The 24,650-nt window shown below is 32.3% G+C and overlaps 1 protein-coding gene across 5 annotated transcripts in view; it reads right to left on the bottom strand.

The window, feature by feature from the left end:
* Nucleotides 1–768: 768 nt before the first annotated feature.
* Doa (CDC like kinase darkener of apricot) overlaps nt 769–24,650 on the bottom strand; it is a 64,927-nt gene continuing 41,045 nt past the window's right edge. For all 5 annotated transcript variants that reach the window (XM_011497353.1, XM_011497354.1, XM_011497355.1 and 2 more), the window contains 8 exons: nt 10,572–10,650; nt 7,278–7,344; nt 5,943–6,056; nt 5,693–5,783; nt 5,351–5,521; nt 4,418–4,562; nt 3,871–4,121; nt 769–1,210 (listed from right to left, as the gene is read on the bottom strand). In XM_011497353.1, the coding sequence (XP_011495655.1) occupies nt 998–1,210; nt 3,871–4,121; nt 4,418–4,562; nt 5,351–5,521; nt 5,693–5,783; nt 5,943–6,056; nt 7,278–7,344; nt 10,572–10,650 (1,131 nt within the window). In that variant the 3' untranslated portion in view covers nt 769–997. The remainder of the gene's footprint in view (nt 1,211–3,870; nt 4,122–4,417; nt 4,563–5,350; nt 5,522–5,692; nt 5,784–5,942; nt 6,057–7,277; nt 7,345–10,571; nt 10,651–24,650) is intronic.

Here is a 24,650-nt window from a genome sequence, read left to right on the forward strand (position 1 = left end):
CAGTCATCGATTCTATGTCATTAATCAACACAACAAACAATTGTGATAATTCAAATGAAAAGTGCAAATAATTTCTTTTATTTTTCAATCTTACTTTTTTTTTTACTCTTTTCTTCGATGTTGTGTTGTTATTGCATATTAAGAATATAATCTTAAGAACATTAAGGGATAAAATGTACAGAAAATTCTCTTACAAAAATGTCTACAAGTTAGCGGGACGCGCGCACAAGCTGTCCTTAGCATACTTTACATTGACTCTTAGACATTAATGATTTCTTTCAAGAATCAACAAATACAGCAACTTCTCATTGGTCAAAAATAAAATTCCAAAATTCTTTCTTTCACACAAGGAATTTACATAAAATTAAATTTTTCCATCATCTCGAACATGTTATTTCTCCGTTACAATAATCGGATTCTACGAGAGCATGTATACAAAACACACGCACAAACACGCCATTATTAGCGACTTCAAATTTAGCAGAAAAAATTATTGCCCTAAATTTGAAAGTAATATTACATAATTATTCGTATTTTTTTATGTTATTTTATTTTTGTTTATTTTTTAATCAACAGGACCGACACATCGATTATGGCTCAAGCTTATTTACCAACGATTGGCGCACAATTACCAAGATAGTAAATTAGGGGGGAGTAGGGATTAAAAAAAAAGAAAAAAAAAAAGGGTAAGGCGGAACACATTATACATATATAGATAATCGATAGGTGAATGGATGGATAGATGGATGGATGGATGATGGATGGATGAGTAGGAGATGAGTGGATGGATGGATGGGAGGGACGAACGAACGAACGATCAACGAATGTAAGCTGCAGCGGTAGGAGACTCGGTAGTGCCTATCGCGAACACCTTGAGCCATGTACGTAAAATGATCACGACGGGTCATCGCGCAACGAGCGACTGATCGACAGCTGAGCCAATGCATCGGCGTGCCGACGTCGCTGGGCAGCCAGCGGTGCGGTCCCTCCCCTAGCTTCATCGAGAGAGCGAGTGTGAGCGCTCGTGTGACTGTTGAGAGTCGCCGGCAGCTCGCGGGTCAGTAAGTCGCTGATTGGCGGGCAGCTTGTCAAAAAAGGGGTGCGCCAACGCCTCTTTCAGGGTAATCCGAGACGATGGCTCATACTCCAGCATCCGCAGCATTAGCTCGAACAGCTGCTTGTGCTCCTCGTTATCCGATAACAGATATCTCTAAAAAATACAAATGAATCGTTGTGATTTTCAGCGGTACTAGAACTCGAGGGAGCGATAGTCAACGGCTATTATAGCTTGCGTATTCGATTATGTATTCATCCTTATCATTCGCAGGCTTGCGTTAAATAATTTGTTTTAAAATACTTATCGTTGATAGTTTACTTACGTGAAGATAAGATTTGTTTTTATTTTAAAACGCATTATTGTTACTTGAACATTGTTATTGTTATAGTGGTAAAATATGAAATCGAGAATTGATATAAAGAAATAACGGACAATAATAAATAATTAATAATTAATACGGATTTGGTAATTCAATAAATACATGAATGACCAATAATATTTATTCATTTTGGTCGTTTAATGGGGGCAACGGGAGGCCAATTATTAATTTCTCTTTAGTAATATTCAGCATACAAAATAGTTTTTATCAACAAGTTATGCAGATATAGTATTTATATAATACTTGTGTATTGTAATATGTAAGTGAGATAAAGAATTATATATAAAGTTTCGATTAACCAGTTTTCCTTATGTCAGAATACCAACAATATTTAATCAGGCAATGTTAGCAGTGAAAGAGGTTAAATTTGTCAGTGACAGACTGTCATTTATTATTGGAGAAGGTCAATGGTATGAATATATATTTTTAAATACTTGTTGTTACACGGAAATTGAGAAGAAGGTGACTGCAATGATGAATTTGAGAAATTATTCGATAAATCTTTAATTTAGTTTCATGCGCATTCATCGCTAGGCGACATTAATGTAAAAAATTGGAAGAATACCAATCTTTAAAACAACAATTGGATGGACGGACACGTGAATTAGTACGATGGGAGCAAAGATATAGCTGCAAAAATATTAAATTTCTTGTACTTTTACAGTGCAATTATCGAAATCAAGTACTACATCGTTTTTAATTCGACATAAATTCTACATGAAAAATTGTATATTTTGCAGAGGTGTAGTTAACGATCACAGTGTCCAATAATTATTAGAAACACAGGCATTTAGTTATATATCACTATGAATATGCAAACATTTAATTGGCCAATATTAATACAATTAAAAGAATACAAAATAATAATGAACATAAATTAAAGAAATTGAAATATATTTTAAATGGTATAAAGATAGTAAAAAAAAAAAAAAAAAAAAAAAAAAAAAAAAAAAAAAAAAAAAAAAAAAAAAAAAAAAAAAGCGCTGAAGTTAGCTATTTAGAAATAAAAGCCAAGAAAATTATAATTAAATAGTACATAGTTTAATTAGGATGATGTGTTTTAAACATGATAACAAAAACTAGCTATTACAAATATAATGAAACTATTTTAATTACTCTTCGCATCATTTTATTCAATTTTATTATTGAAGCTCGAGCAAGTCGAATTTAATACGGTATTATTCAAACAGATTTTACCTCAATAAGATTGATATTAGAAATTTTAAGTAAGTAAAAATCGAGTAATATTAATAAAAAAAAAAAAAAAAAAAATATTACAAATCTAAATATTTGCAGAGTTAAAAAAGGTAAAGATTCTATTAAAAGAACTAAAATGTATCAAGTTTTAGTTTAGTTAAGAGTGCCAAAAAGGTTAGTTTAGTTAGAATTAAAACTAATATATTTTAATAGTAGTTACTGTAAAATAAATACCAAAAATAATACGTTACAATTACTTCTATTGATCAAACATAAATATATATTATGTATATCAATTATTAATTTTTATTTCAAGCACACGTTAGGATTTATTAAAAAAAAAATATAAAGAAGATGATTGTTCAAATTACGTTTTCTTTATACTATCATTCCATCGATTTAATAGAGAATTACAAATATTTTAAACGAACAAACAGATTTTATCAGAGGCTAGTAAATACAATCAACTGACGAGGAAGGCGGCCTAAATATTTTAGGATAAGTCATCTTACTTTAAATAAATACTTTTCATTTTTAACATTTAATTTTTTTCTTTTACTAATATTACCGAGAACGGAACATTTTTTTGAACGGAACTTATAAATTAACATTATGGTATTTTTGTATGAATACAGAAAATATTGTTGTAAAGGAAAAATATAATAAATTTAGAGTATTCAAAAATAAAGTACCTCGGAAAATATTTGGGCCAAAAAAGAATAAAAATAGTGAGAAATATGAAAAATTATATAATCGTAAGTGGTGAAATTCAATATTTTATGCAAAATTGCATACAACTGAATAATTGATAAAATAGGTGATATAAAGACAGTAGAGAAAATTTTATTATGTAAATTGAAAATGAAAGATCGTGGTAAAGATCAAAAATTCACGGAAACTTTATTTATACCCAAATATACTGTGACCGCAATTCCAGAATAAATTAAGGTATGTACTGCTATACAAATTATAAAAACATATTTAAAAAAAAAAATGTATGCTCAAGATTATTTATAAGTAATTAAATTTTAAATAACCACGTTAATATTATCAATTCGATTTAAATATTATTTTGTTCACAAGTAATATAATTAAGTATTAATTAGTTGAAAGATTGATATATTGTGTAAATTGTGTATTCACACAAACTTATTATAAGTATATATAAAGTTACTATAATTATAAATGCAATTTATATAAAATATAGCAATTAAGCAATGATCGTTTATGTACTTACATGCAAAGGTTTGCAATTGTCACGAACATATCGCCCAACGGAGGTTTTGTCGTTCCAATCCAACTTTCCGTGATAAAAGTATCTGGTTTTTGTTTCGTGAGCCATTCTTTGAGGTATCGAGCCAAGTATACGTTCCATCATTGCGAGATGTTCACGGTTGTCATGTGTTTGGAATAGAGTAATGCCCAGATACAATTCGAAAAGAATACAGCCAATCGACCATACGTCACAAGGTTGGGTCCATCCTAACTCTATAGCAATGAAAATTATACTTTGTACAATATGCACAGACGAAAACTTAATATTTCATACGATGACGATTCAATTACATTTTTCACGTGTGCGTTATTAAATATAATTCAGTGACAAATTACATTTTCAAACCGTTAGAGAAAAAAAAAACAACACCATTTTCATTTTCACAATTTCATTATATAATTAAAATTACCATAATTTAAGCAGTTTCTCGAAAAGACATAAAAAAGACCATTTGAAAAATAAGTATGACATGTTAATTTATAAATTACGTAGATCTCTAACTAAATACCTAAGATTACTTCGGGTGCTCTGTAATGCCTTGTGCTGACAATAGTACTGTGGTGCTCGTCGTCAAAAGTGGCACTACCAAAATCAATGAGCCTGATATCGGTCCTCTTTACTCTCCTTACGTCTTCTCTTTTTAAGGGAGGGACCTGGTACGATCAATTACAACAATAGATTAGATAAATTCATGCTTTCGTGTTTAAAAAAAAAAAAAAAATTTAATACATTTCTAAATTGCACGATCAAACATTGTGATAATATGTTTTGTAATATATTTAACAATTGAATCACTTATTTAAATGAAGAAGAATGGGACACTCCTTGTCTTTTAGTTATTTTTATTATAATCTATTGAATATTTCACAAGTTTATTTCAAAAGCAATAAGTGTACGTTTATTTAAATACGATAATTAAATCATTTTATTATTCTTAATAATATTAATAGCTATTTATCTTTAATATATCGTTATCTACTATGCGTATTACACATTCGGGTTACGATGTTAAAAATTCAAAATGTATATGCAAAAGTTAGCATCGGGAAAATATAATAATAATGCATAATTTACTTTCAGCAGTTTTTTTTTAATAAAAACTTTATTATCAGCTTTAATTAATCTCATACTTTGACATTTGAATATTTTTTTTACTGAAGTTCTAGGTTTCCGATATAAGTTTTATTGTATCAATTAAAAATCTCAATGTAATATGATGTTTATTTTGATAAAACGTTTAAAAATGTTCAATTAAATAGATAAAGAATACTCGAGATATATAATCAATAATAAATCTTTCAACAAACTTGGAATATAAGTAGCATATTTTATGGATTCTATAAATAAGTAGAAATTTTTTTTTTAATAAATTGAACAGTTGAAAGATAATATGCCCGTGCGATGTTATAAAAAAAAAAAAAAGATTAAATTGGAAACTTACTTTCTTACTGTTGTAAATAACTTCGTAATCGGAATCAACAAATAGTATATTCTCAGGTTTCAGGTCTGTGTGTGTTAATTTATTGTCATGCAAAAATTTAACAGCATAACAAAGTTGATATCCTATATGCCTCACGTGTTCCAACGGATAAGGTTGGAAGTTATTGTCCCTCTAAAAATAGAATTTTGAAAGTTATAAAACATGATTTGCAATTAATATACAATTGTAATTTCAGTAATGTCTTTAGCTGTGACAACAAGTTATATATTTCTTTAAATAATATTACCGATACTAATAGCTTTGAATATCGAAATTGAGTGACATAAATATTAAGAAACTTACTAAGAAATCAAAAACACTGAGTCCAAGCATCTCGAAGGCAATGCACATATGCCCGTGATAGTTGAACCAATCAAGCATCTTAACGCACAAACTGTGGAAAAAGAAAAAGAAAAGAAACATGATATTAGTAATATATCATTAGTATAGGTTATAAAAAAATCTCCACAGATCGTTTTATTGTAATGATTATAAGACTGCTCGCAGTATCCCACAGAAGAACTATCTGAGCTGTTTGTTTTTAAATACTAACTGTTGCCCCTCCGGATCCTTCACTGCAATTTTCTCCAACGCGTTGATCTCCAATCTGGCTGCATCTCTATACTTCAACACGTTCTTGATTATTTTCAATGCCATTACATGGTCCCTAGAGAACAAAAATTTATATTTAATTATAAAAAGCTTATCAACAGTTGTTTAACTATTGGTTAATAATGAGTTTCTTTTATTGATGAACATGATGTATCATGATGTATTTTTTAAACCAACACCACACTACCCATTTCCTTTAATTTATCTTTTTTTTTTTTTTTTAATTCGTACAAATAACATTGTATTAACATTTTATCTACTTTTTTCCACGTTCAATTCATATTTTAAGTATTTTTATCTAATGTCTTTGCATGAAATGAAGTTTGAAGTTATTGAATATCATAATTTTTTTTCTCTAGAAAGTAAGTTCTGGATGCATTTATAAAAGTTGTTTACAAAATATATTGCGCGCATTTCGTATTAAACGCAATAAATAATAGGTAAATGAATATGTTAATATTTGATATATATTATTTAACCAGGCTCTATTTGGTTTTATTTTTGCGAAATGGAAATATTAATCGTTTGAATTTATTATTTGTAAATTGCTCAGAATTGTTTATCGAGAATGATAGTGATAATTATTACTAAATTAAAAATTTTACAATGTTTAATTATTTATTTAATTATTTTTTTAAATAAAAATCTTGTTATCAGAATTTGAACGATAATATTGACTGTTTACTTTTATTCAAATGAAAATAAAAGTTACTTCTACATTGGTACAATGTACAATGAAAAAACATGAAAATAATAAAAATAAATAATTTACCATTTTTTTAATTTTAAAATCGTATCGGTGATTTGACACTTCAGCGAAACCACTTGTTGTTTTACATAAATCTATATTCTACGCAAGATTATAACAGCTGCTTACGTCAAAAACACAAATTTGATCTAAATTCCAATAGAATTTAGAGTGGCGTAGTTTCAAATGGGAAGATGATTGATTCAAGGTGCAAGGTTGTTCATTGTCAACGCTATCTTTCCATTATCGCAACGCGAATATATAGAGTCGATGTAGATGCCCCGTTGAGCAAGCTATTTTTGCTTTTCGAAAGACCGAACATGAGGTAAAGAATAAGAAGAACAGAGATAGTGGTAAAAGATTTAATAATAATAATTAGAAAAAGAAAGTCAATGAATGAAAAGAGTGAGCGTGAGATTGATGGATAGATAGATAGATAGATAGATAGATAGATAGATAGATAGAGAGAGAGAGAGAGAGAGAGAGAGAGAGAGAGAGAGAGGAGTTATTAGTGGTTAACGCACTTACATTTTCAAGTCCTTAACCTTGACAACCTTTCCAAAAGTACCCTCTCCTAGGGTGGCCAGTACTACATCTGCAATTGAAAAACACATGTGAGCTTTTATGGGTTCGATGACGCGTGGTCTGAGCGGAATCGGCAAGTTCATACCATTTCAACGGCTTTCATTGTTCATCCCTTAGTCTATTTGGCATTGAATCGGGATTGTACATCGATTGAATGTATTAACATACATATATATATATATATATATATATATATATATATTGAAGTTTATAAATGATTTGGAATTGGCGTTACTTATGAAAGTAAACGTAAACACGAAAGCGCGCATACGAAAATGTATTTTTCCTGTCAACATTACGAAGAAAAACAAATATTTCTTTACACAGCTGAAGTCACATTTTACGAAATGAAAATATTATGAGATTTGCCATTTAAATACTCATCTTGTTGCGTACGTTCAATGTTTTATTAGGACTTCATTGTTAAAAAAGAAATAGTACACTTTCGTATGTCTACCCTTCGGTTATCAACAAAAATTCAAATTTGTTAGAATGAGAGACGATCGCAAGCCATTGTGGTAGGGATTGTGATTGCTCGACCGTACAGAGACACAATCATCATATTAAGATTAAACGGTAAAAGTAGAATTGTTTCTTTTCTTCCTGTCTTGCTCATTCATTGAATGTCAGTTTTACAAGTATATAGAATAAGATAGATTGTTTATTTATTCTATTGCATTATTATTTATTATTGTATTAGTCCATGGAGTCACATACTATATTGTTGTGCTCCAAAGACCCTAGAACCCTACTGTTTGTGGAAGAAAGACCGAAGTGATCTTGACGACGTTTGCTTTTTTTTACATTAAAATTTAATAATTTCATCGCAAAGTAACATTTATTATATAGTTAAGTATATTCGTGTTTATTATTTGAAAATACGTGTAAGCAAATGTCGTCAGTTTCAGTCTTATCGGTCGTATGTTGCCAAGAAAAAAAAATGTGTGAAAACTAGAGATAATGGAGTTTGAGGTATTAGGATAAAATTTGAAAAACTAGGAATGTAATTATGAATTAAAAAATTTTACCAAAAAAAAATCTATTCTAAAGCAATTTTTTTCCTTTCAAAAGAGTGCATATGACTTTGGGACTTATAAATTGTAATCAAATTCTTAGTTAACAAAAATTAATCAAGATTTCGAAGTCCTTACGAAGTCACGAAGTTTTAAACATGCTTTTGTATATAATATATATATATATATACATGTATATATATATATATATATATAACAAAAGCATGTTTAAAACTTCGTGACATGTTTGTCAAGTCTAATAAATTGCATTATTTTAGTAAAAAAACTAAATATATTTTTTAACGGTAACGTTATATTAAACAATTGATGAAATTAAAAAGGATTTGAAGGGACGGGGTTAAAAATCTAATTACAGAAAAGTAGCATTATGAAAGTAGTAATAACAGTAGTAGTATTAATGGTGGTATAAGTATCAAAAAGAACGTTGTGAAAAAAAAAGAAAGAGAAAAAAAAATGAAAGAAAGACGTATTTATTAATCTTGTTGTATCAGTCCGATCGATAGACCGAGGGAGACCAGTCTGTCTTTAGTTCTTTTTTCAAAACAACTTGAAGCCAAGTAACGTTCCTGTATAATAATCTGCATTGAAGTCTATTGAAATGATAAATAGTATGTACATTTTACATGGAGATATAAGAAAATTTTACTCATTTTCAAACTAAATGTAGTCATACATTTATATACAATATATTGTACATGTGTTTCAAGTACATTTTAAGTCTTAGCACGAGAAAATCTGGTGGAAAACTTAAGGCACAAAATAGCACTATAATTAATTATTTTTAAGCGTTGAACATTTTTATTTATTTATTAATTTTGAAAATATTGTAATGTCTTTAGCCGCTAAAAAGAAATTTTATTCCAAGGTTCAAAAAACAGATTCAAACAGCTTAAAAATGTACTTTTAAAATTCACATTTAAACCAGATTCAAGCGACAAACTATTAAAAGCCATATCCTTTTAAAAACAAATTTTAAGTCCTTTGTCTAAGATATTTTGGAATAAAAAATTTGCTTGTACAATGTGAAAAATATAAGTGCTTTGTGATATTATTTAGTGAACCATGTAATAAAATATGCATGATAACTACATTAATTAGCAACCGAGTTATCAAAATTGATAATATAATATAATGTATATATAATATAATATAATATAATATAATAATATAATATAATATAATATAATATATATATATATATATATATAATATAATATAATAATATAATATAATATAATATAATATAATAATATAATATAATATAATATAATATAATAATATAATATAATATAATATAATATAATAATATAATATAATATAATATAATATAATAATATAATATAATATAATATAATATAATAATATAATATAATATAATATAATATAATAATATAATATAATATAATATAATATAATAATATAATATAATATAATATAATATAATAATATAATATAATATAATATAATATAATAATATAATATAATATAATATAATATAATAATATAATATAATATAATATAATATAATAATATAATATAATATAATATAATATAATAATATAATATAATATAATATAATATAATAATATAATATAATATAATATAATATAATAATATAATATAATATAATATAATATAATAATATAATATAATATAATATAATATAATAATATAATATAATATAATATAATATATATATATATATATATATATATAAAATGCACAGTAATGAAAATGAAGAATATATTTTTAATTAAATAAATCAATGGCCAATCGAAGTCGGCCATTCCAAATTCTACGGTACGCTCAATGAAACCAACATTTTAAATTTGTAAAAATAAAATGCGACCGACTAAGCATTTTTGAATTTGAAAAAAGACCCAATTATTCAATAAATTAAGAAAAATAAAGAAAGGTAATTATTGTTTACTTGGACGACTATCCCGTGCACGGTCCATCGACTGATCGGCCTGGCCCTTAACTCATGAATATATTAATGAAAGAGTGAATGAACAAATGAACGAGCGAATAAATAAATGAATGACAGAATGAACGAAGAATGAATGAAGGATGAATGAAGGAATGAGTGAATGAATGAATGAACGAAGAATGAATGAAATGTATATATAATTTTTGTTTGTTTTTCATATAATTCTACTACAATGAGTGTGTATTCACGTATTCAAGTTTGGTATTCACGAACATCTATTCGCCAGGAGGTCGCCAGATTCGTAAACGAGGTGGCCTTCTACGTCGTCCTCGATGGAGGGCGCTCGTGGGCTCTACTCGCCGTAAGCACGCATTCGCACACACGACGGACGACGACGCAGACACAGAATGTGTGTTGTGTGTGTGGCAGTGACAACGAAGAGTTGCGGTTACAGGAAAGTTACGTTGGTTGGTTGATTGGCGTCCAGGTGTCCAGGTATCCAGGCGTCCAGGAGTCCAGGCGTCGGTCGATCCCATCCGGGTGGGTCGTCCACAGGCATCCACAGGGATAGTGTTCCATCCATCCGTGGGTTGAGTCATCCAAGCGCCGTTCCGGCAGATTAGCGGCGCGGATTCGCGGGGCGATATCGCGGGCGGGAGCAGGGAGAGCGGAAGAGGAGAACAACGTAGGCCCCGCGCGAAGACAAGACGCGCGTGTGTGTGTTCATCATCATCGTCATCGTCATCATCGTCACCATCATCATCGTCATCATCATCGTGTGCGTGAGAGAGAGAGACCCAAATGTGCCATTCCGTTCCAAATCCATATTCCATTATCAACGGAGATGGTAACCCAACAATCAGAGAGAAAGGGGAGAGGGCAAAATGGTTTGCCAGTCAGAGAAGTGCGATTTCTTTTTGTAAATTTTTTAATTTTTATTTAAAAAAAATTTTATCGTTTCTTTTTCATCATCAACAACATCATCATCACGATCATAATCATAATCAACATCAACTTCATCAACTGCTTCATCTTTATCATTATATTATTATCATATTTGCGCACATTATTAATTTGTATGATAGGCGCAATCATTATATAACTTATTATGTAATTCATATATTTATTGTACAGATACACACACACACACACATACACACGCACGCACGCACACACACACACACACACACACACACACACACATATATATATATATACATACACACGTATATATACTCTATAATAAATGTATATAGAGAGATATAGATTGCTAATATTCTTACTTAACATTAATTCTGTAAAAAAATTTTTTTTTAATATTTATTATATGAATACTTATTGCTCTATAATATATATTTTAATATATATTATATTATGAACGTTGAACTTTAGAACTAGGGAGCTTCGCAAAGCGAGCGCTACACTATTAAGAATAATAATTTCAAAAAATAATAAAGTATAGCAATATATCTTATGCTCGTACAATATTAAAATAATTAAAATATTGCCATTCAATTACAAATAATGTGGCGCTTACTTAGCTTGTTCCTTCGTTCATTTTTCTTAATTTTCATCTCATCGAATGACGATGTTTGAATATTAGCTGCAGTCATATATTCACTCATATATTCACCTTTTGTTTAATCGAAATTCCAAGACTCTACTTATGCTTAAACACAACGCCCACCCACCCACACCCCCACACAAACACACGCACACACACGCACACACGTGTATGTATATATACTGTTAACTTTTTGAGTCTGTTCTTTTATTTATAATATTAGATTTATACTTAAATTAATATACACCACAGATCAAAGTTATAGAAAAATATTAGGTATAGAGGATATAGAAAAGTGTGAAGAAAGTTGAGAGAAAAAAAGAATTTATATGTATTATAAGCGAAACGTGCAACTTGAAAACTATGTTATAGAATTTACTGAAATGAAAAACTGGAGATTACTTATGACGAAAAGGTTTCGCGATACTCTTGAAGATATATCGTTTTGTGTACATCAATGTGAATATTTAGAGTATGTGCCTCTAGTAAATAGATTATACGTGCTTTTCATTTTTCTTTTCTGATTATATCTTACTATTGTAATGTAAAAAAAAATTAGTGTATATGCGATAGAAGTCATCGTAAAATGTGATAGAAAATAATCATCAGCTTTACTTCTGTATTATAAAGATTTAAGAATAAGGTATATTCCTAACTTATGCTTCAAGAGTAAAATAAACATGTCTATTTTTAGTAAACATTTAACAAAAATCCAGTGGAATGATTCTTAGCAGGTATGTTTTTAATGGATCACAAGCTTGTAATATGATAAATCGTTGGACTCTATGTTTCTACGACAGTCAAACCTCATATCCTAATGGAAATGTATGGGTAAATGGGGGCTCGCCTAGGCCCAACATTTGTTATAAACATTTTATTTTCAAATGTTGAAATCTAAATTCAAATTGATAAATCTTGAATTGTTATAATGAAAATTTTAGGATCGGTTTTTTCTTCTTCATCTTTAATTATTCATTAAATTGCAAGAATTCAAATAAAGTGTTTTAAACTAGTAGTTAAGTTATGTATAATCAATTTTACACGAGGGTTTGCTAAACTTTTAGTTAAAATTAGTTAAAATTTACACAAACAATTTCAAATACAAGTGGATGCAAAATATGGAAATATACTTTTAAGGGGATCAGCAATTAACGTCAGACGCAATAATCGTAAAACAAAAAAAAAAAAAAAACAACTAGAGATCTTGTTACAACGTATAAAAAATTTTTAACGAGTTTTATTTGTTTTTTAATGGATTTATTCTGATTTTCGGAAATAGATGTCTTCATTTCATACTTTACATTTTAAAATTCTTTTATTTACAATGAGCTGAAATTTGAAATTTTAACCTAATAAAAAATATTGGTCAGCGAAAGTTGTGTACTCTAAATAAGCATAAGTGCTAGTCTCTAATAATTTTTATATTTATTCATTTTCATATTTTTCATCAGATGCTATTTCAACAAAAACCTCACACAGATCATCTGAAACACTCGCGCAACGATCCTCAGAGTCGTGCATCGAATAATTTAATCACTAATTTAAATTTCATCGTGTCGTATATGAGAGCTTCCGCTCTTCTTTTTTTTCTCTTAAAAAGCCCTGAAATGCTGCTATACGTCAACAGCTCATTAACCATCTCAATAATTAGCCCTAACCGCGGGTTGGTTCAAGTCAGCAATACATTGAAAACAGCCGGTCGTAAAAAATGCCTAAATCACACAAACCCCCCCATTTTCCGCGCTCGAGCAGGCGGAGTGAAAGAGAGCGGGAAAGCGAGAGCGTGCGTACTGTGGTGAGGGGGGGGGGGCTCATTCGCTTGTGCTCGCGAGCGATTTGCGCTTCAAGGGTGCTTAATATATCCCGCCGAAACGGGGACAGTGCGGCAAGTGGCACGCATTTCTAGTGAACCGCGACCTCGCCTTAATTTTCGGCACCGATCGAAGGACAATAATAAAAAAAAAATTCGATATAAAACCTTAACACGATGTTCGCGCCAATCATTGTCAGTGCACTTATTATTGAATGCTGGCTGCGCTCGTACTTGACATCGCCTCCGTCCTACGGCGGAGTTTGCATTTCTTTACTATTGTGATTCAAATTCCAACTAATCGATTGCATGGAAAAAGACTGCGTTTTACGGTTACTAGTGTTAATTACAACACCGTTTCACTAACTTTATGGAATATTTATCAATTGAAATTGTCGAAAAAAGAAAAGGTTGACTAGCCTTATTAGATTAAAGATTATATATATCCAATTTAATTGTATGACAGCAATATATAATTTTTAAAACTTTTATTTTGTTATAATTGCCAATGTCATTTTCAATACGTGTAAATTATTTTGATTGATTAATCAGAATCACTTACGAACGGTTAATAAACTTATTTTCATATTCGAAATGTAATCAAGATATACTAAATTTATTTATTGAATAAACATAAGAGAATTATGAAATCAATTATAATATTATGTTTACAACTTATTATTTTAATACGAACATACCGAATATAAAATTAATATACAATTAAAGATATTTAGTTTTTGTTCCAAACAAAGTACTTATAATGTATGTTTGAAATGTTGAGAATTTAAAAGTTATTTTTTCAACGATAAAAGTATATAATTTTAATAAGTTTATTTTCAAACATTATTTGACTGAAAAATATATTGAAGACCTTCAACGAGTTTTAGAAGTTTCAATTAGACAATTAAGAAAAATATTTAATGATAAAAAAAAAAAAAAAAGAATTGTAATTAACAATAATATTATTTTGGCATAATATATGCGTGTACGAAATGCGGTGAAATTAGTTTAATATCAAATAAAAAAAACAACGAAAAAAAATTTCTTCATTACGTGAAACATATATCATAAAATAATGCTATTGATATGAAAGTATAGGATTAATTCATAAATCAAAGTAATATTTTCTTGAAAATAACTTTTTAAAAGTAAAATATAAATATCATAAAAAGCCACTATATCAAATTATAAATTTTTGTACATCCCTGACATCTTAATGAATATATATTTTTTTTTAATCAATCGAACATAATCAAAAATTTTTTTCCGTCAATAATGGATAATATAAACTAATATTATATTGTAACGACAAATCTATATATTTGACATAGAAAATAGTTCCTATCATACCAACTTAAGCTTATTAAGCAAAGTGACAAAAAAATTTATAAAAATAATTTTCTACTTATAAGTGCCGAATAAATAAATGCCTTTACGTTTATATTGTTTATGGGCGGTTGTTTAGGAATTCGACGGTTTACTTACGAGCTCGTTAATCAAAGTAAGATAAATAAATGATTGCGAATAATCGAAGGAATGTAAATATAGAAAAGAACGTTGATTTAGTACGAATGTCGGGATAATAATAATTAGCATTAAAAACAGCACAGGAAGCCTTAATATCAGCGCAATGCGTAAAGCTCGTTGGGAGGTTGCAGAACGTAGCAGCCCGAGAGCGCAAAATTTCCCATTTGTTTCTCCCAACCCCACCCCCTCTCTTGGGATCTTGTTGTCCCTCGTCCGTAAGTAAACTTACGATCGGTGCATGCTTGCCGAGCCTCTTGGCGCTCTCGGCGACAATGACGAAGTCGTCCTCGTCCACCAAGTCCACGCCATTGTTGCTACTACCGTAGTTATGATCGAGGGTCTTGGTAACGCGATTCGATTGCCGCTGGTACTGAGGCTGCTGCTTTTGCTTCTGCTTCTGTTTCGGCTGTTGTTGTTGTTGTTGTTGTTGTTGTTGTTGCTGCTGCTGTTGTCTGTTCCTCCTCTGATACTTATTGGCTATCGCGTCTGCTGTAGAGTCGGACTTGCCGTAAATGTCGTCGAGGGCAGCGTATTTCATTATGAGACTCTGAATCTCTTTGCGCTTGGCTTCGCGCTCGACGATCGCTGGATCTAAGGGTGTCGTGGCCGGCTCACCGCCGCCTCCGCCGCCGCCATCGGCGAGGGGAGTCCGCTCGGGATCGAGGGAAGCCGAGGAAGACGAGGTAACATCGAGTTGCTCGCTCTTACCGTGGCGAGCGCGGGGTCGAATCTTCCTACTACGACTCTCGGCCTGGCCGGACTTATGCCGGTCGTAACGCCCGTAGGACTCATTATCGGCGTTCTGAAGACTCTCCTTCGAGACGCCGTATTTGTCATTCGTGGTTACGCTACTGCCACTGTGACTGTTGCACTGCCTGTGGATTTTATCGATGCGCAATTGCGTTAGCGTGAAGTGCCTCGAGTCTCTTAGCCATTCTCGGCTTTCAATTTTCGCTCGACGACACGCGAGATCACTGGCACTGGTTGACGAGATCACAAACAGCCAATTTTTAATGTCGGCATGACAAGAGCAGCATGCAAGTGCTCAATTTTTTTTTTTTTATCATCTCTAACCAACTTGGTGGCTTGAAGGAAATTCGGTTTTCTCCATTGTTAAGTCCATTTTTTATATTCAATTTAAATTTAACAAAAGCTTTAAAACGGACTAGAAGAAACGTCCTCTCGCGTTTAATATGCACCACAAATTCTGAGAGCGTATCCTTCAATTTAAATCTAACGTTCTTTATAAGGAACGACAAAAAAAAGATTACACCATTGCCTTCTGAAGTTAATTTATGCGTAATATAATTCTTAATAATCAAGAATAAATTGTACTTTATAAAAGCACACTTGTTTATACATATATCTATATATATATATATATATATATATAAAATTTATTTTAAATTCTTTTCGTAATATAAAGCACTTAAAAATATTATTGAAAATCTAGTTTTATTGTTCTGCAAATTTAATTTATTATGACGATTGTAGGCAATAAATTTTTCTAACTATATACATTTAATTATTATAAGTAAGTTGTTCTATTATCTGTCAAAACATTTGTATTATTAATGTCGATCCGTTTTTTTAGGCTTTTAATTAAATCTAAATAAAAAAACTAAACGTAAACTGGCGAATAAACTTTGGACAACTGTAGATGGTTAAACATAAATATAGATGACAAGTATAAACTTCGATAAATGAAACTTTGTTGTTTAACCGTTAATTTTTTAATTTAAAATTTCAATATATCAAATTTATTAAGCTATAGACAAATTTAAACGAATATTTAATAAATAAATCAAAGTATAATATGTTTGAATACGATAAATAATTTTCAACTTAGTGTTATCCGCATTTTAAATTGAGTCACAAAATTATATTTAAATTTTGAGATCAAATGCTAAAATAGGTTTTGAGATTTGCTATAATGAACATATTTAAAAATAAATAGCTGATATATTTATTGAAATATAAGTATAAATTGATAAGTACATAAAAATATAGAATGTATTGATTTGTCTATTAATTAATCACCACTTTAACATATTTTTTAAAACATTTAATGATTTTATGCAACTGTGTATATAATTAATTAAAAGTTTCTTCTAATTTAATATATGTTATCAATAGCAACCGATTGATCGATCTTAAACAGTATTTGTGCATAAAAGGAAATGAATAATAATATTATATCATTAAATAGGATACGTCATAAACTAAATAGAAATTTGAATTTTTATTATGTTTGTGAGACATTATGTAGTAATTCGGAGACGATAAATTTTATTTAAATATTCCTATCTGTATTTAATAACTGAGGCAAAATATCACAAGAAATTTTGTTATCAAAAGTCTTACAGTATTTTATGAAAGCATTGACTAACAATAAATTCTATATTTATTTTAATGATTTATTTCAATATTTAATACAATTGAATAAAAAGATGATTGCCGATTAAAGATTTTACAAGAAATCGATTAACTGCGATTTTATAAACAGAAATAAATTACTGTACTTTATAATGCAATTTTACGATTCACGCTTATGTATTTCAAGCATAAAGGTATAAATAATAAGTAGAATAATAATTTATTTTCAATTTCTTTTAAATCACAAAATTCTATTGCCAAGAAATCTATATTGTAAAGATAATATTTGTATTATAATTCAAAATAGACTTTGTAATTATATTTATTATTAACAGAATTTGATTTGTTATTTATGACAGTGTAGCCATTAAAATGAACAATTTTACACTATTAAGGAAATACTTAATAATAATTTAGAAAAATAAAGTGTATATATATATATATATATATATATATATATATATATAATTAGTTTCTTTGTTGGTTGAATTAGGTTTACGTATTTCTTTTAATCTTTTTTTATTTCTTATCAATTATTGGATTATGATTTTTTATTTCGAAAATTATATAATAATAATAATAATAATAATAATAATAATATAATCTAATAAGTAAATAAAAAAATGTATAAAAGTAATATTAGTAGATTTTCTTTTGTTTTATTGGGATATGTAAGGTTTGAAAAATATTCTACCTAATGCATACAAGTCGTATGGATTTAGTGCATCATCGAGTCAAAATAAACCTTTCTCGATAAAAATAAATTTTCTAGCATTATAATTGAAGTGTCATTTAGCCGGAAACATAAAATTTTGGCGGTAAGCAAAAAATGTGAAAATAGAATCTGTTGACCTTGACAAATACTATACAAAGCAATATGTATCTATCAGAGGCTTCACAAGTGGAGTTTTTGAATAAAGAATAAATTAATAATGAAATATTGATTTTTATTTTTCATATTTATTTGATGTAACAAATGTTTACAAATCTCTTAGTTTTAGATTGTCGAAGCATGTTGAAATCTTTCATTCAAGAAAAGTTACTAAGTTGCTCGATAAATTTGGATAACGAAAACATCTCTTTTTTTTTATGAAAATGTAATTGAATTGTTTAAAAGGCTTGAATTAAACAATTAAAGTTGCTTAACATGCAAGTTTTATCATCGATTTATTACATTTATTTTAATATACATTTAAAAAATGATTTCTTTTCTATTTGTTTGCTCAATACAATTTTCCATTATGACATTTTTACTTTCAGATTTAACGATTTCTAGTCAAAATAATAAAAAATAAATGAATCACTGTCATCATATTATCAATATTGAAAGGTATTAAAACAATTGCATATTAATTTTATAGCAGGGATTTTATGAATTTACTTAGAAGCTTATTTAAGCGAAGTAATATGTGATTATGCTGTAGGCATTACAGGAATTCTAATGTAAGGAAATACTAAATATTTCGTTCTTACATTAATCATTAAGACATTAATTATTTCAACAGCTCTGAACAATATGACGTAGTAAATGCCAACAATAATTGAAAGCTCGATATATCATATCGTTAAATTATTTGTAATAAAACATCTCGAATCAGTATTTGCACTTGATGTGAAAGATCGATAGGTACTTGAGATAATTTTACACCGAGTGAAGATAATTTCAATATAGTTTACGAGAATGCGCGCATGTGTGGATAAGCCAAAGGATCGAATGTAGAATTCAATCGAATCCTCGAACATTTATTAATACGATGTGTGGCCAATGTACATACTAAATTACGTGGCGTTTGGCAAGGATAGCCAAATTATTTTTAATTTTTCCCGCCGGCCAAATTACACGCTTCTGATTTGATTGGATCGTAGAGTCTTTTCGACACGAGTTCTGGATGATGCTGTCGAAAATTCTTCATAGGCTTTTTTTCACAGCTTTTAGCTTCAACTATTTCTTAATGTTTTGATAATTAAACTGTTGGAATACTTTATATATACTGATTATTACAAAGAAATCTGATTCTAGTATATTATAAAAGAATTGGATGGTACGTTTGTCATCCTAGCCACCCGTTATTTTTTTTTCTCCTTAATAATATTATGTATACACCTGCACGTACACATACACATCTCATTATGAATCATTCAATTTTAAATGACTTACTTTCTGCCGACAGAATTTGAGTTCAGTGTGCGGTGCTCAGTATTCAACACTGTAACCAAGCATTTCACTACTGTTGTAGCACCCATTTTTTAAGTTTAATATATTTAACACGCGCTTCGTTATTATAGTATTGCAAATTAACACAATAAACAAATGAAGGATCCCGATGATTTTTCAATATTAAATACTCATCACAATATGCACAGTCTTCGTCGAATTCAAGATGCTTATGAAGGGATAAGGAAATATCGCACAACCTAATGCTCTACCAACAAAGAAACCGTTGACCAGCCACGTGTTCATTAAATTGCGAAGATTAAGTACAGCTAGCGAAAATGTGATTTTATCGTCGAAGAAATGATGCGATGGTCCCATATTTTTAAGCCAAATTAAAGTGCGCACATTTAAAAGCTAAACTTTTGATTAGAAGTAAGCTTTAGTTGCGTGAAATCATCTCGACACGCACGATCCATGCAACCTAATGACATACAGATGGAGGAGGCAAAGAAGTACCTTTTGGTTGTAGCCGGGCACTTAATGGCACTTGATAATGCTATATACATGAAATGCCGTTGTGAATTGGATTAAATAATGACTCGTACGTTAAAAAAAAAAAAAAAAAAAAAAAAAAAAAAAAAAAAAAAAACCACACATAATAAAATAAAAAGAACTAATAGCCATGACGATATTCGGCTACGAATTTCTTCCGTTGATTGGCATTTCAAAAATGTGCTCAAGCGTGGCCGGTAGGGACAGAGTCGATAGGATATCGATGTTCCCGGCAACCAAAAGTACTTCTAGGACGGCTTTTTGATCTATCGGTCGCACAATAATTATCTAATTAGCGGCTCTCGTCCAGCTTCCCTGGTTGTGATCTCGAGTCAAGCGAATAAAGTGCCAGGCGTCTCGGCGTCACGTGCGTATGGGTATTACAATACCCGCTGGCCCTGCCCTCGGTGTTCCTCCGCGGGCGGTGCGCTCTCCTCTCGTGCCCGCAGGGCGTCTTCTCCCTTCTCACGGGACTGACGTACGGGTAGGCCTTCTCGCTGAGGAGGATGGAGCTCGGGCTCTTGAGGATACTCCGCCTCGACGGGGGCTCGAGTGTCCTTTCCTCCCTGACATAGGGGCTGGATTCGCGCTGGCGCGCGTTTATCTGGCGCCCGAGGAAGCTCGGCTTCCTATCGAGGATCGCCGAGTACTTCTCCTCGAGACGGCTCCGCGTGCTCCCGATCACATCGTTGGATGGATTGTGACGTTGCTGGCGGTTCTGGTGCTGCTGGTGACGCGCCGTGATAGACGTGCTCACGGGCCCGATGGAGCGCTCGCTCGTATTCGAGGGGCCGCGCACGCGGTTCGTCAGCCGCTGGAGCAGACTGGAGCACGAGTCGCTCAATAGCTGGGTGACGCTCGTCGTCGAGGAGCGCGAGTAGCGGTTATTGCTGCGACGCGACGCACCGGCTGTCGAGGGCTGCATACTGTCCCTCGACGACGTGAAGATAAACATCGGGGCACGGTGGCCACCGCTCTCTGATCACGCTCCTCGATCGATGATCGCCGCTCGATGTTTACTCCGGTGCGAGGGGGACCTACTCGCCGATGTCTCTCGACCTCGTTTCCTCTCCTCTTCTCCCTTTGCCGCCGCAGCGCGGCGCAATCCAACCAAGGCGTTGGGTACTCTTTTGGCCTTCTGTCCGATCTACCTCGTGTCTTATCGAAAATAGCAATTTGCGATACGTCGTTGGCGTTCGAAGAGCGCTAGGAGGCGCGAGTGCCGCCCAACGATTATTGGGGGCTACTCACTCGTGCCGCTGTCGCCGCTTCGACAGCAAGGATGAGCGAGCCGTCCTTTGCCTTATTTACCTCGGCACTGCGTCCGCTTCACGTGCAAGCGAGAACGAAGACAAACGGAGGAAGAGGGAGGGAGGGAGGGAGGGAGAGAGAGAGAGAGAGAGAGAGAGAGAGAGAGAGAGAAAGAAAGAGAGCGCGAGTGGCGGCTTTCGTCGCAGTTGGCAATAGCCGAGACGCACTCCACTATCTCTCCTCTGACTCTCTTAATTTATTTTGATCTCGTCCTTTCGCATTTTCATGTTAGATCTGCATGACCTTACTTCGGTCCTTACTCTCGTCGCGGCATTCTCCAACTTCTCCCCTCGGAGGGAAACGGTAATAAGGTGGGGGAGGGGGACGTCAAAGCCAGACGACGCGTCGCCAACGTCAGCCCCTACGCACACTAACAGCCGTCAGGAGGCGAGCATTAGCGTCTCGACCGTTTGCTCTGACACCCAGGTCCACGTCCCTGCAACAACGGCGCCGATCGTCGTGAGACGCGCCCGCGATGAGGCCGCTCAATCGGCCGATTGTCCGAGAGCCACTGAACGCGAGGGGCACTAGTGCGCACACTTTGGGATAATCCGAGGAGGCAAGAGAGAGAGAGAGAGAGAGAGAGAGAGAGAGAGAGAGAGAGAGAGAGAGAGAATCAGCGAAGACGAAGACAATTACGATCACCACCACCACCACCACACCACCACCACCACACAACCACGACGACGACGACGACGATCGACGACGACGACAACAACGATAACAACGACAACCAAGGCACTCACTCACTCTTCAAACGTACAAGAGAGCTAAAGAGAGAGAATTGCCATCCCGCCAAATAGTCGCGCGCGTGCCCAACTAAAACTAAAGAGTCGCGCGCGTGCCCAACTAAAAATACCGGAGAGCGATCTGTGGCTCGCAGTTTGCGCGCGAGGTAAGAAGAGGAGGTGGAGGGATGATGATACTCTGTGTCAAGTGGAAGAATCGGGATGCAATGCCCAATACTCAGTTGTCTCCTCGTGTCCGTGCCTCGGAACTCCTCGGGAAATTAATGGAGAGTGACGAGAATGTGAAATAGAAAAAGGGAAAGAGGGGAGAAAGACAAGATGGAAGGTCGCGACGCGTATCATTATGTAAAGTCGCTGATCGCTTTCGCTATTATTTGCAATATTGGCTTTTCCCTTCTCCTTCTTTCATACTCGTTTCGCTTTTTCGCATAATACTGGAGGCCTGCTTTTATTTTCAAGTACCATGTGCTCTCGGCAGGTCAATGATATCCATACAACTTGAGCTTCGATTTGCGGTAGCTTTGCTCGGTGACATTCAATGCACTGTGTGAAAAGAAATTACTTATATCGAAAGTAGGGCAAATGGAACGAAGTGTTGATATTTCATTAATAAATCATGATGCTGAACAGGTAATGTCACATTTTTAATACTCCAATTTCCTTATATTGTTTAATATCTCTAACAACGTACGTTTGTTGTTAGTAGCCATATAATATTATATCGATTTGTATAAGCCTTTAGGGTTACAATACCATGATTATTGAAGTTATTATTGATACAGTGCCTGACATATCATTGATGAGACGATAAGATAATATTTCATTTGAATTTTTATAAGATTTATAAGAAATATGTATTGACTGTAAAACGAATTATATAATATTGTAAATGATAAAGAATGTTAAATATCGAGTTTGAAATTTTTTGCATATTATTTGATGTCAAAAAATTATAGGCGCCTAACTAGTACTGATGGATGCAAAATATTTATTTACATAACGTATCAAAAAATTATTATTAAAATACAAAATATTATACTAGATTGAAATAATTAATTGAGATAAAGGGTTTATTAAATTGTCAATAAATAAATATTTATTGGCATCAATACGCGAGCGTTTTTCGTAAACAATATAATAGAAAATCTGGCCCTTTACTTCGTATATTTTGTACTGGGACTAATGAACATTCATTGCAAAAGTGGAATGAAAAAGAAGCGAGCCAAAAAAGCGCTACACACGATACTGCATAGCAAAGAGCGAACGCAATGCGAAAGACGCTCGAGGTTTCCGCAATACTTGCGTTTCATTAGCGAAGCTTGACCGTCCGGATATCGTGAAATTCTCTCTCTCTCTCTCTTTCTTTTTAACAGCCAATCCATCAATCCGCCCACAGGCTCGCACGCACGCATATCTACATGAATAGAGAGAGAGAGAGAGAGAGAGAGAGAGAGAGAGACGGATGGATGGGTGAACGATGGAGGGCGGGTGGATGGATGGATGGATGGATGGATGGGGGGGGGATAAGAGTGTTTCTACGGGCAAGGCCACTTCCTCGTTGTCATCCCGACTCGTGTTCAACCTCCCACGCAGTTCCAGAAGCAGGCATTTTGCGCGCGAGAATTGGTCGCGCGGTTTGGTATAAATAAATATATAAATAGCCGGTCGGGCTAGGAAGACGCTATTTTCGCTGGTTGAGGCAAAAAACTTCGCGGGTACGCTTGCGTAGCGCGGCGAGAGCTTTTCCCGTTTTGCCGTGAAATTAGATGATCCACGTAGTCAATGTATATTTACTAATGATGAACTTGAGATACGTAAGATTTACATATTTTCGATATCAGACGACTTGGCATTTTATTTGGCGACTCATTTGCCGCTACCGAGTTCAAGCTCGCTTCTATGGGTTTATTTTTATCCAAGTTATCTTATTGTTATCGATTGGTGATTATTTTTTTTTCTTTCTATTTTTTCTACAACCCATCTCGATTGAAAGGTTTCATTAGGGTGGCACAAAGACGCTATATAGTCTGTTTTTATCATATATTGTAAAGTAATGAAAATTAATTCATTTGATTACGTGATTAAAAAAAAATAACTTTCCTTAGCATTCGTCATTGTGGCAGATTTTGTGCTTGGAAGTGATGGAAAAAACTGGATGGAAACTTTATCAAAAATTTTCGTTATCGATATCAACGAAACGCTTAAATTTTTAAAACCATAATTCAATAAAAATTCCATGATATGACTTTTATTTAACAAATATAAGAATTTCCAAAGGAGCTTTTTACCTTTGTCTACTGATAGAGCG

Source organism: Ceratosolen solmsi, unplaced genomic scaffold (assembly GCF_000503995.2).
Source record: "Ceratosolen solmsi marchali unplaced genomic scaffold, CerSol_1.0 scaffold47, whole genome shotgun sequence".
In the NCBI taxonomy this organism is placed as follows: Eukaryota; Metazoa; Arthropoda; class Insecta; order Hymenoptera; family Agaonidae; genus Ceratosolen; species Ceratosolen solmsi.